The following is a 25,785-nucleotide window of genomic DNA, read 5'->3' on the forward strand; positions in this document are numbered from 1 at the left end:
TAAACAACCCTCCTGATGTGTTCGACATATCAACAGGGATCTCAACGAATACGACGCGACGTACGCATAATATTTACATAGGACTGAAATAATTTATGCCATCGTTATGTCGAACTTGAATAGGAATAGATTTGTATACAGACATATGTAAAGGTATTTTTATGTTGATTATTCGATTCAACATTTCCAAAAATTAAGCCCATTATGCAAGAGTCACAGCGAGTTGCAGCATAGTACTTATATTATGTCGATGCAGCTGTCCAGGGCCGGATTGGAAAGCTGTGCCACACTTTATTAAAGGTAATTTAGACCGTTGACCTTGATGCATGCAATTATTTTTGGACACCATTTACAGGTTTTTAATTTCGTATTTTTTTAAAAGTAGATATTGGTATACAATATGAAGAAACTTATTTTAACTAAAGTGTTCGCATGTTACTAACTGATTTTTTTTGTTTAAATTAAGCAATTTAGTAGATCCTCTAAGACTTTGATATTTATACTAATTCCTTTTTTATGAAACCGATGCAATTAAACACGTCTAAATAGTGACAGTTGAAATAAACTTATCAAACTTTCAAAGGCATTTGATAAAGTCTGGCATCTTGCTCTCTTATCGAAAATGCGTGCTTTCGGTATCGACGAATCTCTTCTTCGTAGGATTAGAAATTTTCTTTCGAACCGTTCAATACAAGTTGTTTTGGACGGATTCAAGTCTGAAACTCATAGAATAAACGCTGGTGTGCCCCAGGGCTCCGTTTTGTCTCCGACCCTCTTCCTCATTTTTATAAATGATCTCCGACCTACACAGCATTGTACAATGGGGAATAAAAAATCGTGTGGAATTTAATGCTTCGAAAACGCAATGCTGTCTTGCATCGTTAAAGCGAGATAAACCCTCTTTGCCACTATCTATGAGTTGCACTTGCATCAACGAAACGAAAAATCTTGACATCCTCGGAATGTGCATCAGCAACCACCTTTTGTGGAGCGATCACATACGCGATGTTGCCAAAAATGCCGCAAGTCTAGGTTTTTTGAGACGTTGCAAGAAATGTTTCTCTCCGTCTAATCTGGCTACAATCTACAAAACCTATATACCGCCGAAACTTGAATATAACTCTCATCTCTGGGCTGGTGCTCCAGTAACTTATTTAAGCCTCTTGGACAGTATTCAAAAAAGAGCTTTTAAAATGATTGGTGACATTAACATCATTAACTCGTTTACATCACTCGAACATCGACGCAAGGTTTCTTGCCTCACCCTTTTTTCCCGTACTTTAACGGATTATGCTCTAGTGAAATAGCCAGTTGCATTTCTCCCCTTAAACAATTTGACCGTAATAACCGCGCTTCTATGAATGCCCATCAGTTTACCTTTGAGTCCAACTTCGGCCGTACTATGAAGTACAGAGATTCTTTTTTTAGCCTCACTACACGAATGTTGAACGCCTTGCCACGCTCTATCTTTCCCTGGTATTGCAATGTTCAGAAATTTAAAACTAATGTACACCGACACCTCCTATCCAACCCTTCCCTCTTTTCCTAATGCTCACACTGTGTTTTTGGCATATTAAAGGTATAAAAAACCCTTTTAGTGTTTGCTAATTATAAAAACAAAAAAAACTAAATTTGGCAAATGTCAGAAACTCAGGTTTCACATGGATTTCGAAAATTATTAAAAGTTAAAGTAGTTATTTTGGAAGTTCAGTACAGTTTTAAAACCGTTTAAGAAGCTGAATCTAGTCAGAATTTTTAAAAATCAATGTATCGTTTTCGGTGGATACCCAAATTTTATGTGGATTGAATTAAAAACTGAGCTAGTAACGACCATTTTAACTGTTGGCTTGCTGTGGGCTGCCCGATCAAACTTAAAACTTTAACGGTACCTCTGTAACAAATACTTATTTTTAAAGGATTATCAGGCTACACACGGTGTTTTTAGGAAACTCAACACACCATTTAACAATAAATTGTATGATGATTTTGCAAAGTATAAATCTTTCCCTTTAAAATACAGTTTAAATCATCTTATATGATGAAGTTTTTAGCAAATAACAATTTTTAAAAATAACGTTTTAGAGTAAATTTTGAATCCGAACTTAAGTTTTGACTATCTGCTCCAATTGTAAACATTTCTATTTTCAACCCTAATCTTAGAATTTGTTTTATATTTAAAAAAAATTCGTTAAAAAAACACAAATTACTTTTAATACGTTTTGAATTTTTCAGTTGATTACCGTTTTAGCACTAATGGTTCAGTTTTTCATTAAGATTAATTTTAGACACGTGAACCTTAACACCATGTAAAGATTTTTCCAAAACTTTATGAAATATTATAAATATTTAAAATCAATATTAAGAAAGAGATTACATACGGATTCGGAAAAACATCACGAATTTATTTAAAAAAAATACTTTGGGTTTTTATATAGCTTGAAGAAAACTTTGACCTTTGTATGTTTTTTTTTGAAGTTAAAATAGTTGTATTTTGTGATAGATCAATGTTGAAGTTTGATTTAAATAAAGGTTATCAAAACAAATGTAAAAAATGCAATTTGATTGCGAGGAACAAAACCAAACCTACATCCATTTTTTAACAAAAAAAAACACCTGAAAACCCCGACTTCTTATGACCGCTTACGCCTTACAGTTAAAAAAACATCTTTTAACTTAGTTATTTGCTATAAAATGGCTTTAACACTCTACTAATCCCTATTTTTTTCAAGACTAGATGCTCGTTAAACTAATTAATTTTCTCTATGTTGAGCAAAAAACACATTTAAAAACAAAATAACCCAAATAATATCACTCCAAAAACGCCACATTAAACCCATACGAAAGAAAGAACTAAAAGCTATTAAATCTAAATCTAAAAAAAAGCTGAAAAGAATTTAAAAACCAAGCCAATCAAAGCCAACCATTCAAAACAAAAGAAGTAACATACAAAAATAAGAAAGCAATTTTTATTTTATTTTTATTTATTTAATTTATTTTATAAACTACTTAAAATTATTAAATCAAATATTAAGAAAGAAAAAAAATTAAAAAAAAAACTTAATATAGAAAAGCTATTTTTGTAATTAAAGAAAATAAAGCAGAATAAATATAAAACAAGTTAAATATTTTTTTAAGAATTAAAGTTCAAATGTAAGTTTTTGAATATTAATATAAATAAAATAAGAGAGATAAGAATGAAGCAAATAGAAAAATATTTGTATTTGTATTATACATTAGCCAGTGTTGTTTAAAATTAAATATTATACTTAGTTTTATTTTTAACTAGAAAGATAAGCTACTGAAACTTTTAATTAACATTGAAATAAAATTAAAATTATTCAGCAAATTAATAAAGCAATGAAATGAAAACTTAAATAGAATTTCCAGAGTCTTATCATACATTAGTAGTTAATTTTAAAAATTAAATAATGTGATAAATATTTGAATAAAAATAAGTGTGAATATATTCTGCAATTTTTTCATGAAGCAGTGAGAAGGCCCCCAAGGTTTTATCTTATATCTCTGTTTCTCAACTTGACTTAAAAAATATTTAAATTAAAAATTGAACTACAACCAAATTTTCTTTTCCTTTTTCCATCTTTTATTTTACATTAACCGTAAAATTACCTCTTTACTATAAGTCGGAAAAATCTCAATGTGTGTCTGGATGCATTTAACTGGTTCCACTTCAGCGATTTTCATTGCTGTACAAATTTTCCTCGATGATATCGGTGATGGTGGAGATGGTGGGGCTGGATGTTGACTGTGATGCTGATGATGATGATGAAGCATCTGCTGTCGATGAAGGTTGGTACTGCTGTTGTTGTTGGTAATTTCAAATTTCTCCAAAAGTTCACTGATCTTTGTGGATGCTGCCACTACACGTTGATGCTGCTGATGATGGTTGGATGGTATTCCTGCCGGAGGAGTAGGTGGTGGACTTGTTTCCTTGGAGCTATCACTGCTGCGACTACTGCTGCTACAATCACCACTAGCTATTGTGAGTAATTCGTCATTTTCATTCGATATGTGTCCAGAGTCGTCTGAATCATGATCTGAATCTGGATATAAATGTTTATCATGATGCGGAGGGGAATTTTCTAGCTGCAGTAATTCGTTGTTGCATAATTTTTCAATCAGAATCGTCGTTGTTGGGGTTTCGATTGCAGGCTGCTTAGTCTTGACATTGACAAGGAGTTCAGCATGTTCTTCTGAAGTATTACCTAAGATCGGCGGAATGATTTTACAAGATTCCAGTCGAGGAAATTTGAAGGATTCTTCCTTAGCATAAAGCAGGTGAACAGGGGATTTGCTACGTAAATGATCTGTGGATGCGGCTAAGGTACCATCGATGGTGTCTTGACTTTTGGGAGGTGACGCGGATACCTGAGCTTCCTGTTTCTTTACTGTCGGAGACATTTTTTTATCGGCAGGCTTGAGATTCTTCTCCTTTAATACTTTTGCAGTGCTTTGCTCCTTTATTCTTGCATAGTTTCTTGGTGATGATGACGAAGTCAGTGGTGAATTCGATGACTTCTTTGAAACACTTCCGGCCGGAGAAGTTAATGGAGATTTTTTCGAATTCACCATCGTAGTTGGTCGATTTTTTCGTTCGATTTTCGACACACTTCCTATTGCCTCGACTTTTCTCAAAATCTCATGACCTTTCTCAAGACACTTGTCCAGCAGCACATCACTGCTTTGCGGCTTCCTCAAGGGGGTCAGTCTTGATGGAGTGCTGAATTTTTTCAAAGAAACTTCACTGCTGGCTGGCTTGATGGTTGATCGCGTGATAGCACTCGACTTGGGAGTACTCAAACCTTCAATTCTGTTAAGGGAATGGGGGGTTGAAACTGCTGACGCGAGGTTTCGTCTTCTTTGCTGCTGCTGATTTGTTGCAATCGGTGACGATAATGACATCTTCGGAGTAGATGTTGCACTATTGAACATTTTCGTAGGACCCGGTGATTTTTCGTTTATATTTTTCACAATTTTACTCACATTCGGAGGTGATCGTGGCTTTTGAACGTCACAAAAACTATTACTTCGGCTGCTCAGGGACAGAATCGAGGAAGACTTCATAATTGGAATCTTACTTCGACCGCCTGCAATCGATAGTGTAGAGCCTGACATATCCCACACACTTTTCGATCGACCAGAAGCTATTTTTTGTTGCACTGGTGGCGATGATCTGTGAGAAACTGCTGAAGCACTTCCAACTGATTTATTGAGCCCCGTGTAAACAGGCAGCTTACAATTTTCAATCTTCTCCAACTTCTTTCCTGACTTCGCGAAATCCTCGAAGTCCTTCAGATTCCATAAGCTCTTGGTTGTGTTGAAATTGCTTGGCTTCCGCAGACCCATCTCAAGCTTTGCCGCATCATCTTGAGGATCGGATATGCATTTCTTGAGAATGCATCGAGACTCGATAATACTGCAAGTCTTCGACTTCTGTAGTTTCTTCGGCGAAGGGGTGATGCTTTGTGATAGTAGAGATGTGTTAGCAGACGAACCAACCACCGCTGGTAGGGAGACGTTCAAGGATTTGCAATGCATATTGTCGTTTGGTTGTTTCGCTTGACTGCTGAAGTCGGTAAGAATCTTATCAAAATTCTTTAGAACTGCATTCAGCTTAGCTTCGTCGTGGGCGACTTTTTCAAGTTCCTCGAAAATTTCGTCTTCCAGTGAAATTTTAGAGTCATTCAAACTAAGTCTGCACTCTTCGTCACTATCGACATACACAATACTCGCACTGCCATTTGGATTCGATGAAACAACTTGAATTTCTTCATAAACTGAGTCCTCTTTTGGTTTGGGATTTTTAATCAAATCCTTGTTCTTTCGATTTTCCTTGATCGGCGATGTTTGGACATATTTTGTGACCAATTTTTGTGGATTAGTTTTCGTCGACTTTGTCGTCTTTGAGTTGGCATTTGTCAATGGTGTAAATTTTCCATTTGGAGAAGATGAAGTCAATCCAGAAGGCGATTGATGTTTTGAGTTCTTATGCAGCTTAGCTGAGAGTCTGGGTGGAAGATCTTCGATTTTGTGACGTATTTTCGTATAGAACTTCTGTACACCTTTAGTTGTTGACGAAGACGTAGAAGTTGCTGTAACTGTTGCTGTTGATGCCGGCGATGAGTGAGACGATTTACGCGATTTTCCCAACTCCATTTTTATTTTATAGTTTATTTTTTTAATTTTAATTCGAGACAACAGACAAGTAGAGCCAAGTCAAGTGTGAAACACCAGCTTCAATAGAAGTGAGAGAAAAAGGAACCGATTCCCTGTTCATCCACTGAGAACAAAACCTATCAGATTACTTGACGTTAACTCGCGTCATAATTCTGGCTAAACTGCGCACAGCATTTAACATAAAATACACATCAGGGAACACACGAACAACAGATATACAATCGTTAACAAGTTAGTCTTGGAAAACTATTATGTTAATATGGATGAATTAATTTACAATTTACATTTTTTTGGTTTTTCTTCACTATTTATTAAATCAATCAATTAATACTGCATCGATTAGATGCATAAAGATACACGTAAACTCACTCGCGCATACAATAGATACACAAAGTTCCAAGACTATAATCTAGTGCTGAAGAAGAAGAAAACCATCGACCATGGTCGGGCCAGTTTAAACAGTTTTAATTCCAACCTTATCTCAGTCGATAGAAGCAAATGTGCGGAATTCGAATTTCCAAAACACAGAACCTGAGAATGTAATATTTTGTTCGTAAGACCGACGCTGTTGAAGTCTTTCGTTTAACTGAATTGAGTTGGTTTCAGCTTGTGGACAGAAACCAAAGAAAAGATACTTTCGTATGGTGCACGCGTACGCAATGAGGGTATCCGATAGATGGATGGATGGTTGGTTGGATGAGGTGCTTATCATTTCGATAAAGCCTATGCCATAGCACAGCCTATAAAAGCAAGCCTATAAGCTTGTGAAGAAGAGGCAACTAAAGTGAAGATAGAAAGAAAATATTTGTGTGTACATAGGTATACGTGCAGGGGAAATTATAACGATGGATGGTGGTGGAAGAAAAGTCGGGCTTAGAAAATCACAGACATGATTAATGAATTAAGCAAGAAAAACCGAATACATAAAGAAGAGAAGAAAAGAAAAACATTTAAAAATTTTAAGCTTGAACCTTAAGTTGCATTTTGTTTGACGCTCTTTTCTTTTTGTTGTTGTTTCTTTAGTTTTTCGTATGTTTGAAGTATATTTTGATTTTATTGACGGAAATGTTAATTTTCTATCTTTGTATATTTTCTGATAAGATCCGTAATAGTTTTGTGTTTGTTTATAGATTGTGATTCGACCTTTTAGTTTGTCAATGGAGACCGCCTGCGTTAGCAGAAGCTAATTGATGATGAAAAATGTGACTTAAACTATGCTTGTTTCGTTAGGCAGTTTATGCATGGAGAATTGCTATTCATTTCGGTTTCGTCAATTTATAATATCAATCAATAACTGATGCTACTGAATTTTATACATCATAGTGACAATTCAAGGATTATGTTGCTAAAACATTACATTTTTAGCAATATCTTTGAACAAAATATGGAATAAATAGGAGCGAAATAGTTAACTACAAATAAATTATCTAGTAAAACTGGAATGTAGTAAACCAATGACTTAATTTCTGAATCTGATCGGATAAGGTTATAGAGTCAATCTTGTTGTATGATTTTACAGCAAAAGCAGAGCCTGTGGACATTTATTCGTTTTTAAATGGTTAATGGAAAAAATTGTATTATCTGATATTTTTAAGAGCTACCGAACCAACGAATTCAACAGCTGTTTTCCGCATTCCGTACCAGCAAAATAAAATTGATAGCAATAATATTTCTTTGATAATAATTACAAAGAGTCTGAAAAAGATAGAGTTTAAGGTCTAATGTTCGTTCTTTTAATTTATAAAAGATAATCATTACTTTACAGATATTTGAGTTTTCCTAAAAAGAAACCTTTTAACTGTCAATGCCTTTTTTGCTTCATTTAGTTCTTATGGATAATTCCAAAGAAGGACACCATTCATTTCGTAGACATTTTGAAGCTTTTCGCTAAAGCATAAAAAACCTTTCATTTTAGATAATTAATGTATGTAATATTTTAAGTTTAGTTAACACAACATTATTTTAAAGGGGTTATCGGTATTTTATAAAAATGGAAAATCCTTTTTTGACTCATCCATTACTGTTATTAAAATCAAGTCTTTAAGTGCTATATTTTTGTTTTTCTACTCAATATATTTGATATTTAAAACTGGACAAAATATATTTATGATTTTTATGCGTTAAATAAACAAACTTACATAACTATTAAAATACACTTAAAAAAAGTAAGGAATTGTGTTTTAATATTTCTATACCAACTTCCAAGCTTTACTTTATGTACAGTGGCTCCCACGATTAGTCGGTCGGACAAAGAGAATGCAAATTTTCATAGTGCAATTTCTCCATGAAAATGTACTAGAAGAAGTAGAACATATTCATCATTTTATAACCTATTTAATCTCAAATTAAAAAAAAATCTATTTTTAGTTAACTAAGACCCCTTCTAATCTTTGTAATCTTTAAAAATGTTTTAGAAAGAGACCTCGAGTAAAGCGGCCAAGAACAAAACAAACAAAAAAATAAGTATCAACATCGAAGAAATTACTGAAATGGCCATTCAGCCGTGTATAAAAAGCTATATATCAGTGAAACAAAATAGAAATGAAAGACTTAAGTTGCTAATGAACTTATAATACAGGATACTTCTTTAATGAAATTATATATTTTTGTTAATTAAACATTAGACATAAGACAATAAGGTTATGTTAACGTGCGGAAGCAAATTTAACTTTAAAGGTCCAGATGGAAAAATGTTTCCAACAGCAAAGTTGTGGTTATTGTATAACTGCCCTAAGGTACTTAGGACACCTTAAGGCACATGCAATCGAGTGTACATATATGGGATGAACTTGGACGTCGAGTTGCACAAAAGAATTTTAGAAACATTGATTACCTCAAGACAGACCTTCAAGAAGTACGCTAAGAACTTGTCTCTTCAATACATTGACGCCTTGAGAAAGCCATCAAATCGAAAGGATGCCTTAAGTACTCGTAAATATTAAGTGTCCAATTCAGGTGGTAAATTATAGAGTTGCCTTTGTTTTCAATATTAATTTGCTTTTTAAAGGCCGAAATTGTAATGTTAACTTGTTTAAAATAAAAACGTGTTTGGTTGTCACATAAGAGAGTTATAAAGTTTTACACTCTCATTATATTTTCTTTGAAAAAACATCGAGCCCTTTCCGCCAATTTATCGTAAGCGACAAAATAAATTTTATCGTAAACAAAAAATAAAAAGCTTACTGCTGGTACTTGATACAACTTGTTACAATCAGTATTGCAAATTATTGATTATGCTTAATTTAAGACATGACAATAGCCTTTAAGGCTCTATGTCTTACTAACAAATTTTAATAATTAAGTTGTCTTTTTAATTGAAAAAGTCGTTTACGATAAAATGGCGGGAAGAACTCGATATAATATTAACATTTATATTTCCTGTGTCCCATTAGTCGTGGGAGCCACTGTACAAACTTGAATAGAGTTTCCGGATTCTTATTAAAGTAAATAAAACAAACACAATTGTCACCACTCAAGCATTTTATTCATTAATAATAATCAATATTCTGACAAAATCTTAAGTACAATCTCAATTAAAAATACAAAAAGAACCTCAAATTCGTTTTGTGTGAATTGTCTTGAATGACAAACACATAAATATATGTACAGAGATCTGACTGAAGTGTCAAGGTTATGATTGCTTAAAAAAAAGAGACTTGTAGGCAGCATGAAGTAGCTATACACATTCGTGTATATTAATTGTGTTTTTTTCTTTGAAAGAGAAACAAATCAAAACTCACCTAAGATAACCATCTTTTTATCTTGAGGAGTTGTAATGACTTTTAAGCTTGTTTTAAGTCTTATTTTAAAAATTAAAGATTAAATAATTTATTACATGCATTTTACCAAGTCTATACAAATTAACACTTTGTTCTTATTTCCCACATAAATTCCTTTTTTTTCAAGAGATTAAGAAAATAAATAGTGTCATTAAGGGCAACCCCTTTCGGCTTACTAATTTAACAGCTCATTGACTCCACGACCGACGGCCGGCTGCACAGAACGCTGCAAACCGCAATTGTGCGGGGTCAGTGGTCTTAATTAATGCATGCTAGCTTCAAATTAGTCTATTTCCCACTTTGAATACCGCCAACAGAGAGGAGGAAGCTTCAATTAAAAACAACAACAAAACAAATGCAAAAAACCAAACAATGCGCCCACAATAACTCTGGAACATCAATTAAATCATGTACAATAGAAGTACATAAATGCATTAAATTTACAGTCAGCTGCTCGACATAATTACGGCTTGTCTCATTAATGGATTGCTCACACCGTTTTTATTTTCCATCTCTTAAATTTATTATTATTTTTTTGAACTTTAAGTAATTTATAAGAAATTCATACCGAACATTGGACGAAGCCACGACGATGCGATGGACGGATGCACAAAAACTTCCGGATTGAGGGTAGGAGTTTCTGTGATTGAAGTGCAAGACACAAGTCTATCTTGGAATCGTGATGTGGAAGTCTACGACCTACGACTAACTATCGATTAAAGTCCAGGAGGTAGAGTTAAAATTTTTTTAGAAAACGTTTGATATTCCATATTTTACTGATTTATTGTAATAAATGTGTTTCTGTGTCACATGAATAGGGACAAGATCTAAATTTACCTTTTATCGTGTTTTAAATCAGATAAAAGGATACGCTGATTTTTTGGAAGCTTAGTATACGAGCATTAATTTGATAGAACCAAGAAGTATGGGTTAAGGTAAAGGTCTAACCAATTAAGAAATAGGCCAAAATCGAACTTACCGGGATCTCGTCAAAACCATAGCCAGCAACATTAGAAGCCGTTCAAATGTTGTATACAAACCAAAACCACAAATAAAGAGTCCACAAAGCCACATCATTTCAGGAAAGGCGGACTATGTGAGAACTGCTTCAAATTGAAGGCTTCCCATTAGTAAAATTAAGACAGAAGCTGGGTTAAATGCTTGTTGGGCTTGCTAGGGTATACGACACCAAACATGAAAAAAAACACCAATTAATGCTGCTCGCAAAAGCCAACGCCTTAATTAAGCAAAATATCACATCAAGTTGAATCGAGCTTGGCATACCCTCGCGATGGATTTTTTCCGATGAAAAAAAAAATTATTTGGACGGTCCTGATGGATATAGCTACTTTTTCATGATTTAAGAAAGGAAGAAATCTATCTTAAAAAATTAACCAGCAGAAGAGACTGTGTAATTGTAAAATTGGGAAAAATCACCCATTGCGGGACCGTGGAGCTGGTTTTTAGATCTCTTACATGACGGTAATTATTCACAAATCCATTATTGAACGAGCTTATTTGTTGAAGAACGATGTACTTTGTTACAAGATAAAGCACCAATACATACCGCATCGACACAAAACCCTGGATTCAGGGGCGCAATGTGAACCTATTAAGATGGCCCAAATTTAAAAAAAATACCTCATAAGTAATTCCAGTGTAATATTTGGTTATTTAGGTAACTGCTCCCCATATCAAAATACCATATCCTCGACTATGATACCGCGTTGATAGACGCTCGTTTTTTCTTACCTTGTAGTATTATCGGTTTGAGACTTGACAACTTTGAATTTAATTTAAAAAAGCACCTTTTTAATAATGGTAGAATTGTCCGAACGAGGCAACATATCGACTACACCATTTCTTGACATAATACGATCATCAAACTTACTCTAAATCAACGAATTAACGCCTCGAAAACTTTTTCTTTGGGACTACATCAAGTCGTTGGTTTATCTTAACAAGAAATAGAGGCCGTTTTGTTCGAAATGTGAGACCGAGTCATCAAAAACTGGCTTCAACAAATCGACTCCTGTAAAAGTGTTTTTTGATGGTACTTCAAGACGATAGTGAAGTTTTTCAAGGTTTTTGAAATATCTCAAATGGCTTGCTTTTTATTGAAAAAATGTATTATTATTTTAAAATATGCTTAAAAATTTTGTCATATCATACATATGTATATTTTTGTTTAATAAATTGGATACAGTGATTTTTCAAACACTATTAAGAGGTTTTGATCTACCCATCTTTTTTTTTGCAATTTATGCATCGAATTTTGATAGAAACAATCAAATTGTTTATCCAATTGTCAATCCCCCAAAAACACTCATCAATAAAGATAATGACCTTGTGACTCTTCTATGTAACTTTACCTCTCGAACTACTCCATATTAATAAGGTATTTCAGATAGAGCTAATTAAGTACACTTTTTAAAATGAGGCGTGCATGCAATGTGCATGTGGTGCATCTAACTGCCAACTTTATATGTATTGTACGTATCTTGAATCTAAGAGTAGGTTTATAAATTTTTAGTAAATATTTGAATAAAATTAATCTTCCTTCGAATAGTGATGTGTGAATTTTTTGTACATAAACATATTCACTGTTATTGTTTGTTTTATTCGTCGTCGTCGTCGTTTTCGTGACCCTGTTGCCTAGTCTCGAGAAGAAATTAAAAGAGGGAACTTTATTGTATAAGGTCTTTGAATTGAGGTTTCGTGCTTCTTTTTTTTGTTTTTGCAAAAGATTCTATCTCAATATTTTCTATACGTGTATAAACAGTTGGATTCTAGTTCTAAAAAGAAGAACATGATTGAAGTAGGTCTAAAATGGAATGTTTTATAGTTCAAATAAATATACAAAACTTGAATTGAGGTTAGGGCAAAGAATATATAATTACAGAAAAATGGTTAAGGTAAGGTTATGACGTACCTAGAGACAAATTTTAGTTTATGCATTTTTTTTGATATACATAGGAACAATTTAGAAAGTTGGGAATGATCAGAAAAAGGACCTATAAGAGTATCAAAAATGTTTATTTTCATTTCAAAATTATGTGTTTTGACCGAGTGGTTTACTTGCCAAACCATGAAAACAAAAAATAAACTAAAAAAAATTGCAAAATTAAAGAAAGGTCAAGTTGCATGAGAAAAAAACTTATGAAACTCAAAAGTAAAATTAAATCAATTTTGATTTTTGTAAATGTTGACATATTCAAAGTATATAATTAACAATACTTAGACATTTGGTAAACATACCGTTTTGTCACATAAGTCATTTGATTTGTGCTAAATAACTGTGGAAAGCTTTAATTTCGTTCGAACAAAGTTTGCAAAGCTTATGTATGTTCTTATTGAAATAACACATACGTGAATGGATCTGTGTCTCTTCAAAGACAGTTATTTCGTTGTTAACAACCGTCCGTGTAGTTACTTCAATGAAGATCCATGCCAAACGCAAAAAAAAAGTTTCCATTAGTAAATATTAGGAGTTATCCGAAAAGTCATTTGGAAACGATAACATGCTTTTGAAAGGATTGAAATCATTGTTTCTATGGCTATGAAATAGAGAAGGGTTAGGTCTTATTCCATGGACTAAATTAAAATTGTTCTGAATAAAACAAAATTCCTACCAAGCGACGTTTTCTAAGTTAAACCACCGAAGAAGGTGGTTTCGCGAAAGAATAAGATGCAAATGTGTCAAAGCTATTCTAGTTTAATTTTGTTATATAATAATGTGTGCTATAGATTCATCCAGATTGAAACCAGTTCCAGCGCAAGTGCTTAGCGAATAGAATTTAAGAAAAAAATGTAGGTTTTCCAAGGAAAGTATGAGGAAAACTATTGAGGTTGTTGAAGATGATCTAAATGGGAACAAAAGAGGAGGCCATATTCCTGTCGGTTTGCAAGTTATTGTTTCCATCAGGTACTAGGATCATAGTGAGGTACGATTAATGACTTTGTATAATCATAATCTGAAATTACTAAAATAAAAAAGTTCAAGACGATTGTGCTAATATGCACGGCTTTAGTCAGTATGTATTAAGGATTATTTTCTAAAAATACATCTTCATTTATCTCTATGAATAGATCATATACATTTTACAGGAAATATGTATATGGAAAAAAATAAATAATATTAAAAAAGTAACAATTAATTGACTGGTTGCTGAGAAACTTTCGTTGCAAGTTATTACAAGAATGATTGATTTCCTTCTACAAGAACTTTAATTTTGTACAACTAAATCATTTCTTCTATAGGATAAATATTTGTTCATAAACAAGTGACTAAAATATAAATATATTGTTTGTTTACTTTAATTCTACGAAAATAATACAATTTTGTCTTTAACTTTCCCTTATACTGCAAGAAACATAGAAAACAAAACAAACATAAACCTAATCAATACCCACTTGTCAAACTTATAGTTCATGAAATGAATACGTAATGGAACATCTAGCTTGCTCCAAGATGAAGCCTAGACCTTGGCCTTCTGTAAAAACGAAAATAACAAAAATGAAGAAGAAAAAACCTTAGAAAATAAAATAACACTGAACGTGATGATTATGCATCAAACAAAACACAAAAATATATCCGAATGTGCAGATTTAATTTTGCACCGCCGAGCCGCCCGTGCGTCGCATCTTAGCAATGCACAGACTTTACTTTCCGCAGGTAACAATAATTCAATCTTCAATCAAAAAGGAGAATTATAATCAAATCAAGTAACGATATAGTGAAAGCCCATTTTGTATTGTTTTGACAGTAGTTGATGCCAAGTCAGGTTGGACATCGGAACCAAACGAAGGAAAATCTGCAAGTGATCTCCTCACTGCAGTCACTCATTCACATAGATGTTGTTTTTGTGATTACGAGATTTTAAAATTGCGCACTTGACTCTTGGTATGTACAACACGCGCAATTATTATTTAAAAAAAAAAGCGGTACCCCTAATCTCATTCATTTGATCATCATCCACATCCTATATCGCATCGCATCCATCAATCCTCAATCCTTTCGCTTTGGTGTTTTCTGTTTCTATACCTTCTTTTGCAGCTGCGATGTTATATATTTTTTTTGCTGAATTGTTAAGGCATCCAGGATGAAGACGACACGAGGAGTGGAATGAATGTATCTTTTCAAAACCATCATCATTTTTACATCATTCTTATTCTGAAAGTGGAGATTTTCATTGTTTAGCCGAATGAACTACAACGAGAACATGGGCATTGGCAAGGGCGCATCACTTCAACAATATTATACCTAACCAAATGGTAGATCCTTCTCAGGTGTCTCCTGATGGCTTCTTCTTGTTCTGATTGCTATCAATATTGTTTTGGTTTTATGAAGCTGTGCGTGTCTGGATGATGCACTTGATACCTTCTATATTACTTCCATCAATCCAGTTAGTTGATGATATTAATCACTTTTGGGTTGATATTGTTCTATTTATTATTTTTCTGCTTCTTTGTTTTAAGTTTAAATTGACCACCATAAGAGATTCGGGCGATTCAGGTGTGCCAGCTTGGGTCATTATATTTACGAAGAACTTCAAGTCCTTGAAAGTATCTAAGAATAAAGTAGTAAGCTCCTATACTGTCTTTTGTACCTATATACATAAGAAGAAGACAGATGTACATAATATATGCATATCTGAGAGAAGTTGCAAATTGATAGACCTGATAACCTATGAAAAAAATATAAATTATGGCTTGATATTTTGACCGAAGACATAATATTAATTTTGTACATTTAAGGCCCACAATCACATCTTGTGGAACGATTAAATACGCGATGTGGCCGGAAACTCCGCAAGGTGTTTGGGTTTATTAATGCGATATAAAAAATTTGTCGTTCAAAGCTTAAGTATAACTTCCATCTCTGTGCACTCGATGTTTAGGTTTTCTAAGGCGATATAAAAAGTTTTTTTCCCAATCTGATCTGGATTACTTAAGTATTGAACGTAGAATATATACTCGTATGTAAATTGGTTGATGATAATATTATTATTGGTTCATTTACATCGCTTGAACATCGTAGTAAAATGTCTTTTTTAACGTTGTTTAAAGGTTTCTGCTCTAGAGAAATAACCAGCTGCATTCCTTCCCTTAAACAGTTCGTACGTAATACTCGCGCTTCTAGTAATGCTCACCAGTACACCCTTGATTCCAACTTCAGTCGTGCTGTCAAGGGCAAAGATTCGTTCTAAAGCTGTACTATGGAATGCCTTGATATATCTCAGAGAAGTAATTAAAACAGTGATCGTGTTTTTTTTACTCCTGCATCGTCATAATTTGACGATAAAACTGAAAGAAAAAAACGCGTAGGTAACCTCCAACCTCGTGTTAACAAAGCTTTTAAATAGCAATGAAATTATACTTTCAGGTTATATTTGGTTTTATTTTAGTAAGATTTGTGATGATTTTAAAATCCTCAACATACATATAAATTATTTTCAGTTCCTCAATTGCTTTTAGAATAGTTTTGTGTTTAGAAAAAATATGTTCAAGTAGTGAATCATGCCATCACCATGAAAATGCCTTCTAGTTTTCTTTCACGGGTACTGCTTCTTGCGAGGAATTGAGAAATTCTCCAAGAGTAATTATTCTTGTCACGGAAAGTGCTTTCTCAAATAAGCCTTTCATATTCGGCTTAAAACCGTAGGTCCCCTCCATTCATGACAACATTACTCGCACAAATGAATGGTTAAGAGTGATAAGTCACTAGGCCCTAATTTATTTTGTAGGGACTCATGCAAGTAACTCATATGATTTGAACGCGTCGAATAATGCACCACACACCGTATCTGTCAAATTATTTTGTTTTAAATGAAAGTTGCAAATTTTTACTTTAGCTTATAAGTTTTTTAAAATTAAAAAAAAATCAATATGTTTAGTGGGTTCCTCTATTGTAAAATTGTATGTAACTACTTCTTAGCATTTTTGCATACTTTCCAAACTTGCTATTTCATTTTACACTTGCTCCTACTCCATCAACACTTGACAATGTATGATTAAATTGTCACCATAAGTTGCTTACAATTCAACGTATGTAACTCTATATAAACCGGAGGGTGTAATCGTAAAACCAAAACACAACATCTCTGACTTGTGGTATTTAAATATGATAATATTATGTTGCTTATTTATACTTAAGTGGTTATTAAACAACGAAAGTGGAGAGTAAAACGATTGCTATTTTGTTGAACGTTAATTTACTGCAAACAAGAAACACCAAAGCTGTTGCAAGTCCGCTTAGGCGCATATCTCAAATACCGACACATACTCGTATACCCAAATTTATACATAAATATATTGGCTATACATTGAATATGCAACAAAAGCTGCGGTGTTAACAAAAGTCAAGTCGAGAAATATCCAATAACTATTAACGTCTCCGAGCCATCTTATGGCCATCATCTTTTTCGTCTGTATATGGAGAAAGTCAATTATTCTTCAATTAGATCGATTATAAATTATAGATAAGATGGAATTTCGTTAAGACTTTGCCCCGAGCGATATAGCGGTGCTGTTTTGCCGTATATTATGTCTTAAGATAGCAAGAAACATTTATGATGTCATAGTTCGAAAATAGAAACACCTCATGTCCTAATACTGTTGACAGTTGAATATAGGGAATGGATTTGGAATGTAACATGTGAAAGGCCGTTGCCATTTTCTTACGAAAAAATAAAGTTCCAATGTCATTTTCAGTATTTAAACAGGTGTTTAATCCCAAGCTGTCAATTCTCTAATTCAAATGCGTTTCTAACTTGTTTCTATTTTGTAGCCAAAAACATGACCTACACCTTTTATTCTAGAACCAATATTAATATTCAGGTCACATAACTAAAACAAATACCTGTATTCACCTTTCAAAAAAAAAAAAATAAGAAAACTTTAATAGATTTTTAATGAACTACCTTTATATGTTTCCAAAAATATAGTATTTTGAACCTAATAAGTAAACAGGTCACACAAAATGGAGTGACAATCCAAAACTATAAAATAGTTTTCCATAAATAGTTCGGACCAAAGTTGTGTTTTTGATATTTGTACCTTCGAGTATACAACAGACAATCGTCCCAAATTTATTTACTTTGGATGTAACTTCTCGTATGGAACAAGAAAACATCAGCTATTGAAAGTTCTTTGTATGGAAAACGATCCACTAGCACGTATTTGCTTAATGAGCGTAACCTAATCTTGAAAGAAGTCTCGTGACATATTTAATTTAGGTTTGACAAGCTTATAAATGAATATTTTAAAGTTCACAGAACATCAAGTTAGAATAATTATTTAATTGTGTTTAATCAATATCTTTAAGCATTTTCCACGAAATTACAATTGTGGTATAAGAGCTATTTAAATGAATTAAAAAATATATTAGCTTCCTAAAAGGAAATTAAGTACCAATGTTTTTCAAAATAACCTTAAGATTTAAATTAAGCATTGTTTGTGCAATTCATTTTTGCAGGCCTAAGAAACACATTTTACACACTACAGTTTGGGGTTGGTGAAGGAATCCTATTACAAGTGCGAAAAATGCATTTTCATTGTTGACTAATATTTGGAAAATAAGAAAAATATAGAGGAAAAAGTCGGAAAATAAATCATTTTCATTCCAACAAATTTTTAAATTGAAAGCAAGTCAACAATTCGGCGGTAAGGTTTTTAGATCCTTTCAAAAGCCGAATAAGGGTATTGGTGAAACGAAGCAAAGTTAGTTTACCAGTTTATTTTAAAAGAAGAGTGTGCAAAAGTTTGTATGATTGGTCTTTTTTATTCATTTGAATAAATGCTGTGTTTTTAAGTAATTTATTTTAAAAAGCCTTACATCTAATTTTAATTTAAGCTCTTATAAGATATTGTTTTGAATTTGATATTCTTAAAATTGTCATGTGGTGAACATACAAGAAAACTAAATGTATTGAATATTTCAATCGATTAAGAGGGTCATTCGCACCATAGTTTCATCTGCTAAAAGTTATACTTAGTGTTCTTTGAAATGAATTTTCATATGAACCAAATAGTATCTTAAGCTACCAAATCTCTGAAGCCTAAGACTCTTTTTTTTAACAACAAAGCAAAATGATCAGTAAATGTAAGTTTCGAGTCTAAAGCTACACCCGAGTCGATACAAACAGATACTCTACTTAAGTAACAAGAGTTAAACATGTAATCTAACTCAATTGTCAACGTAGAGTTAATTCTTTTGAAAAGTTTAATGCTTTTTTAATGTTTAAAGATTTTTAACAAAACCATGGTGGTTGTCACAATTAAATAACTACAATGAAAGAAAAGGACATTACATACGATAGACTCAAAGAGTTTAGGTACCAGAGATAGCTTAGCAATAGGTCGTTAGGTTCATAATTTCATTTTTAGGACTTTTCTTGTGTACTGGAGTTATAAATGAGGTTTTATAGATAAATCACATAACGCCGCAAATACTAATGATGGAGGTTACAGGCTCAATTTCCTTCAATATATTGATTGTTTCAATGTGTCCTGTCAACCGAAACGTTATGTTGGTAATAAATTTACAAACGTTGTCCAAGAGTAAGCATATTCATTAAAATTAAATGGCAAACCAAAAAACCTAAATCAAGTCCCAGCTGTCAAAAACACCTTCCCCCAAAAAAGAAATTGCTACATTAAAAACTAACAGTTATAAATAAACATGATCATTGCTACAGCAAAATTTCATTATAATTTTTTTCAACTTGAGTAAATCATTTCTTGATAAAATTTGACAGTTCATTTCCAACGAAATTCAGGACAAATTTGTTCACGGTGGTCTATTTTGTAATTTAATTATCACAAATTCTTCTTAAACTATTATCAGTCTATCTGTCAGTTCGGTTCTCAAAACTTGGCCAGTTTATGTTTCTGAGATTTTAGAGAATTTTCTCAGTAAGATTGACGGATCAAGAAAATACAATTTTAGGACTATTAAGTATTCATGCTCACCTAAAAATCAAATTAAATTTGGATTTCCTTTCTTCTTTTTTGAATTGTGTGCTAGAGAATTTTTGAGGAATCGAATCATATTAATTCTGTTCACAGAGAACAGAGAAATTTTGTTTATATTTCTGAGAGCACGAAAATGTCAGAGACCTTAAAATATAAACTGGTCAACATAATTAGGAACTCTTAAGGATTGCGACGATGCTAGCCAAAGGATGTGTTTTGTGTTTAATAAAGATAAAATATATTGTTCTCCAATTAACTGGTAAATTCATGAATTAATTAATCAAACTTTTAGTGACAAAATGCATTTTAACAATCAATTGGAAAAATCCTTGAAAAAACATCTCAATAAAAGAGAATAGAAGTCATGAACTATTTTTTCTGCTAAAAAGGATATAACTATTTGTGTTTTCAAAACAAACAAAACTTAGGACCTTATTGCACTTTCAAATACAAATTTCCAATAAGGACACAAACACATATTTTCTTTGTAAAAATACTCACATAGTAAAAAATTAAAAATCCATAGCACAATAAGATCAATGTCCACATTTCTTTTAATTGAAAATTTTCATTTTCGAGTTTTGTTTTTTTTTTTACAGAAATTCAACAACAAAACTACAAAAATAATGGCAACAACAAAAAACTTAAAACATGCACTTGATCTTTAAAAAAATATCGATTTTCAATAAATCAAAAAAAAAAACAATAACAAAAACGAGTAAAAATACACCAACACAACAGAAAACCCCAATAAAACCAATTAAATAATGTATCTTTCGCGGCGAGGAGAGGCCACGGATAAACCGCATCTCGTTTTTGTTTTTATCGTTTGCGCTTCTATTTAATGAAATGGAAAGCGAATCGCACGCACGTTTTACAAGTTCTCCGCATAAAAAGATTTAACAATTCAAGCAACAACAACAACAAGAAACAAAATAAAAGATAAAAGATACAAATCAAATCGAATAACGAGGATATCTTATCCGACATTGGTTGGTGTTGTCGGCGGACGGAGTTGTCGTGCTCCTAACCTGAACTTGACCGTAAAAAATAAATAAAACGAATGCCACTGGATCTGGTTGGAAGTGGAAGCACCTCTTCTGGAAGTGGGGATCAAAAATCATTTCAAGTTGTTTGCCAATTTCTGTATGGCAGAGATAAAAATCAACAGACGAAAACGGCAACAAAAAGCAAATAATCTAGAGCATCGTCGTATTCGTCGTCACACTAGAAAGATGCTGTGCATCTACGATTCAACGACGACTACGACGACGCGACGCTACTTTTTGCCTTTTGTCAAATCACACGCTAGGGTAGATGTGTCTCATTTAAGTGACAATGCAAGCGCGAAACAATAGGTGTCTTCGTCGTTGGCGTCATCGGCATCATCCCAGTTCCAGCATCAGCATCAGTATCAACATCAGCACAAGCACAAGGGCAAAGGATCCTGGGGGCAGCTATCTGCGTATCTGTACCATGGGGGCATCAGGGATGTATATCTAGATCTTAGGTTGCATAGTCTAATCTCTGCATACAAGAGTGTCACATATGCAACAGCAAAAACGACGACAATCTTTTCACACGAGAAATCGATCCTCGCCAAGACGCTCTGGCTGGTTTGCACGTTTATTGTTCGTTCAAGCCATGTGAGCTCAGAGCAATTGAATTGAGGTAAAAAAAAGGCAGACAATTGTTTTCAACGTCGTGTTAAAAAAAACAACGCCGTCAACAATAGCAGAGGGGAAAAGAGTAAGTAATTGGCATACAATGAACATCATCATGGATGCAAAGTAGCTATAAGCGTAAAAGATCTTTCTTCCTCGCCCCAGCTTCAGAATTCCAGACCCCTAGGCATGAGTTGAAGGGAAGAGCGAAAAGAAATTGATGTTCCAAGGGAAGAAGATGTAGATGGTAGTGCTTTTGAAAGAAACTGATGCTATAAAAATTATGTGTGTTGTGCGGGTTTCAACGATGCTATTGTAATTCAAGATAATCGTGAGGTGGAAATATTATGGTCATTATGGTGAAAAAGGTTGTTTTGAAAAAGAGGGGTGGTTCTGAGATGGAAATAATAATGACGACAAACGTGCTTGGGGATTTCCGTCCTCAACATAGTATAGTATAAGATAAGAGTTTTCATTGTTAAAAAATGTACTTCTACAACATTTGAGTGTAAAAACAGAATTATGTGCAGTGAAATTTGAAACATTTTTCCCCACAGTTAAACATTTGAATTAACATGACTCAACCAAGAGATTTTACCAATGCTATTTCATTTGTATAATATAACAAATATGGATTGTGAAACACATTTATTTTTCAAGTTTCACGAGAGTGGGAAGGATATGAAATGGTATTAATTTTATAACAAACTTTTCTTTACGAAAAAAATATTCTTATAAATTTGCATTACGATGAAAAAAATGGTGGAATTTGTTCAGTTAATATTTATGTTCTCGTAAGCTCTTTTAAGTTTCCAAAACAAAGTTTTTTTTTAAACTTATTAAGAACTTAACGATATATAAAAGAGATTTTTAAAATTAGTTACATATATGAAGTGAACAACAGTGTGGAACGTATTCCAAGACCAATAATATATTCTTAGAGAATAGATCATACTTCAGCAAATCAGTACATCTTGTGAAGAATATAACATCAAATACGCCCAAAATTCCGAGCTGAAAGATAAGTGGAATGGTACATATTCTTAATAAATCCCCCAGAAGGAAGGAGTTGCTGGGGACAGAAACCCCCTACTGGGAAAGTATATTTGTTAATTTTCTAAGGAATTTCCTTGAAATCAAATCTAATCGTATTGAATATGACATTTACATTTAAAATTATTTTTTTTATTGTACAGAAAACTGAAATTTGTAAATTTTGCAAAAAGTGTTACTTTTTTATTTTATTTCATTTTAATCGTGCCGCATACATTTATTAACTTTTAAAAATGTAGGATTTAGGCTGGGGGAGGGTTTTAAGCAAAGATTTCATCTGCAGATTTTTTAGTAATTTAGCAATTTTCCATAAAAAAGCGGGTCGTCTGTCAAAAACAACTGTAAAACATTTGTAATAATCTTTAAGGTATTCCCAAAATTTTAAAGCTGAAAAAGCTTTGGTGTTGCTTTAATTTTTTTAGATAGATATTTTTTGTTTTTTTTTAGATAGATATAATTTTTTATTTCTTATAAATTCATAGTTTCAAAAAAAATAAAATATATATAAAATGTAATAAATCATATAAATAAGAAAAATGGTGACATTCTGTATCGAATATACAAGGTATATTAAATAGTGTTGAATGCCACATCAAAAAAAAAAAAAAACAATACAAAAATTGAAAATGAATTAATGGGTGGGGTGACCCTCTGTAAAAAATTACAATGATTAAAAAATTGCTAGTAAATTAATAAAAGAAAAGAAAAAGATATGAAATTTAACCAAGGTACATACGTCAAAAATCAATCAATAAATTAATTATTATTAGCCTACATATTTTTAAAATGCAAAGAAAAGATGCAAGAAAGAACAAAAAATTAAGAAATATTTAAATAATATATACAAATAAACTCAATTAAACCAGAGTGCCAGAAAGGAATGACTCAAAATATGAATAATTAAAACCAAAAAGCCAAATTTTCAAATGTTTTATAAACAAACCAAGTGATGTAATTGCTCTTATAGATTGAGGAAGTAACGAAATGCAGTAGTACGAAAAAAGGTACAGTGTACATGTTGAAAGAGTTTCCACGCAAACCGTGACTAGATATTAATCGAAAATTACGATTACCAGACTTCATAAAGTCAGGTAGAATTTTTAGGTCACAAAATAAAGGGAAACTCGGTTGTCTACTCGCATTGCGACAAATTTTTCTTAAAAATATTTTAAAAAGATCTTTTCTGACATTCCTCTCAGAGCAAATATTCAGGTTCTTAAGAAAAAACCTTTAAATTTTACATTGTATTCTTAGAAAACAGCATTTTTTAATTTCTTAACACACACTGAAGTTTCTGAAAATCGTCTTCTATTAAATATTATTTTTGAATGACATAAAGACTGTAAGCATTCTTAAAGCGCCTTTATCTGTAAAAATTGATTATCTTTTAAATACAAAAACTTTTAATATCTCAATAAATTAAAGAAATCTACTCTTTGAAGTAAATTTGGTTAAGATCTGCTTAAGTAAACATAAGTTTCAAGAATATAAGTTTCCTAAAATCAGAAAAAGTGACACTTCCCACACTAATGGCTAATCGAACAACATAATGAACGGTTGATATATATACATTTCATATTAAAGCTTCGAATCTCTCGAGAATTGCAGTAGGGAAGAGATTCTGTAATTGGTGATTGACACACTATATTTTTTTTCCAACTTATTTTGTTACCTTTAGTTTGTTTTAATTTTTTAGAGAAATAGTGCACCGAAGTGCATCTATTTTTTTAAATTCAAGAAACAAATTAAATAGTTAGATCATACTTTGCTAGATAACAGTCTTTAAAAAAACATAACAACTAAAGTTGTCACCTTAGCCATTAAAAAATTTAAATGTTAGGTTAAGATACAAATTATGTTATTTTAATAATGTCTAAAAGTCTGGATCCGCCCTTGATCTCAAGTTGAAAACAAAAAAGCATAGCGCAGTGAATTAATTGTGACTTCCTTATAAGAACATTTTTCTTAGGAAAAGTCAAAATATTTTATAACTTGTTTTTTAAGCCTCACAAAAAGTTCGAATGAAATGAAAGCGCAAGTGTGTATAACTTTTTCATAGGGTATTATTTTCCCTGGAAAATCCCCATTTTTTGAATTTTTACAGAGTAAAGCTAATTTCAATCAAAGAAGCCATGTTTGAGTTTTGTTTTATTTGCTGTCCTGTCGTCGTACAAGCACTTAGCTTTTCTCTTTATCTGGTTTTCCTGGTTGCTCAATTAATAGCTTATATCGATGTCATAATTCATATTTAAACATCAGTCAATTTATAGAAAAACATAAAAAAACAGTTTATAAAAATGAGCAGACAGTATAGAATTCATGTACCTGTTCCGTAGATATTTTCTTTTACCAAAATATAAGATTGATGGAATATCCATCCATTCATTCATCATCCCACCATCCGTATATTCGAATAACAATGGGTCACTTGAGGCACGTACATACACTACAAATTATACTCAGCACCTGTATCTATTTATGTATACAGTATATAAAACACCACCTTTTTTAGAATTTTCGTAAAAGAAAGTTTTACCCATTGGAGGTTGTTGTTCCAAAGAGGATTCATACATTTCAACAATACAAGAAGAAGAGAAAAAATTACAAGAGACTCCACTGATGACACGTCGCAAAACATTGGACAAGAAAAAAAGAGGAATCTTTTGGTCAATGCTTCGTCGTGTCGTCGTCGTTGCCGTAGCCGTTTAAGCTTACTCAGGCAAAACGTGCGCACTCGCACTTTCACTTTCCATCAAAAAGGAATTGGGTGGTTTAAGGCGATGTTGGTTGCTAAAGAAGACGGCAACGACGACGAAAACACCACCGACGACGCACGGACGCACTACGTAACACAAGCCAACAACGATAACACTCTTTTTGTCTCGGGGAAGTGTCCCGCATTTGTGCACATTTTCTTCTTTTTTTTATATTTTGGAGCATGGAGTAGAGAGACTTGTCAAACTGGCAAAAAGGCATTCATCTTGACAGGTGAAAAGGTACATATTAGCTAACGACCATCGGCTTCATCATTATCATTGCAATTTTTAAAATCCCTTCCATCAATACTTTTAATGCGGAAGAAAACTTACCCATAACATTTTTAAAAAGGTCTCCAAAGT

The 25,785-nt window shown here is 32.7% G+C and overlaps 1 protein-coding gene across 6 annotated transcripts in view; it reads right to left on the bottom strand.

Annotated features, from left to right (window-relative positions):
• LOC129939572 (unconventional myosin-XVIIIa) overlaps positions 1–25,785 on the bottom strand; it is a 193,546-nt gene that overhangs the window by 45,796 nt on the left and 121,965 nt on the right. Inside the window, exon 1 of one of the 6 annotated variants that reach the window (XM_056047636.1) lies at positions 3,628–6,760. The exons of the other annotated variants lie outside the window; for them this stretch is intronic. Coding sequence (XP_055903611.1) covers positions 3,628–6,174 — 2,547 coding nt within the window. The 5' untranslated portion in view covers positions 6,175–6,760. Of the gene's footprint in view, positions 1–3,627; positions 6,761–25,785 lie in introns of those variants that run through there. 6 annotated transcript variants of the gene reach the window in all.

This window comes from Eupeodes corollae, chromosome 1 (genome assembly GCF_945859685.1).
Source record: "Eupeodes corollae chromosome 1, idEupCoro1.1, whole genome shotgun sequence".
Lineage (NCBI taxonomy): Eukaryota > Metazoa > Arthropoda > Insecta > Diptera > Syrphidae > Eupeodes > Eupeodes corollae.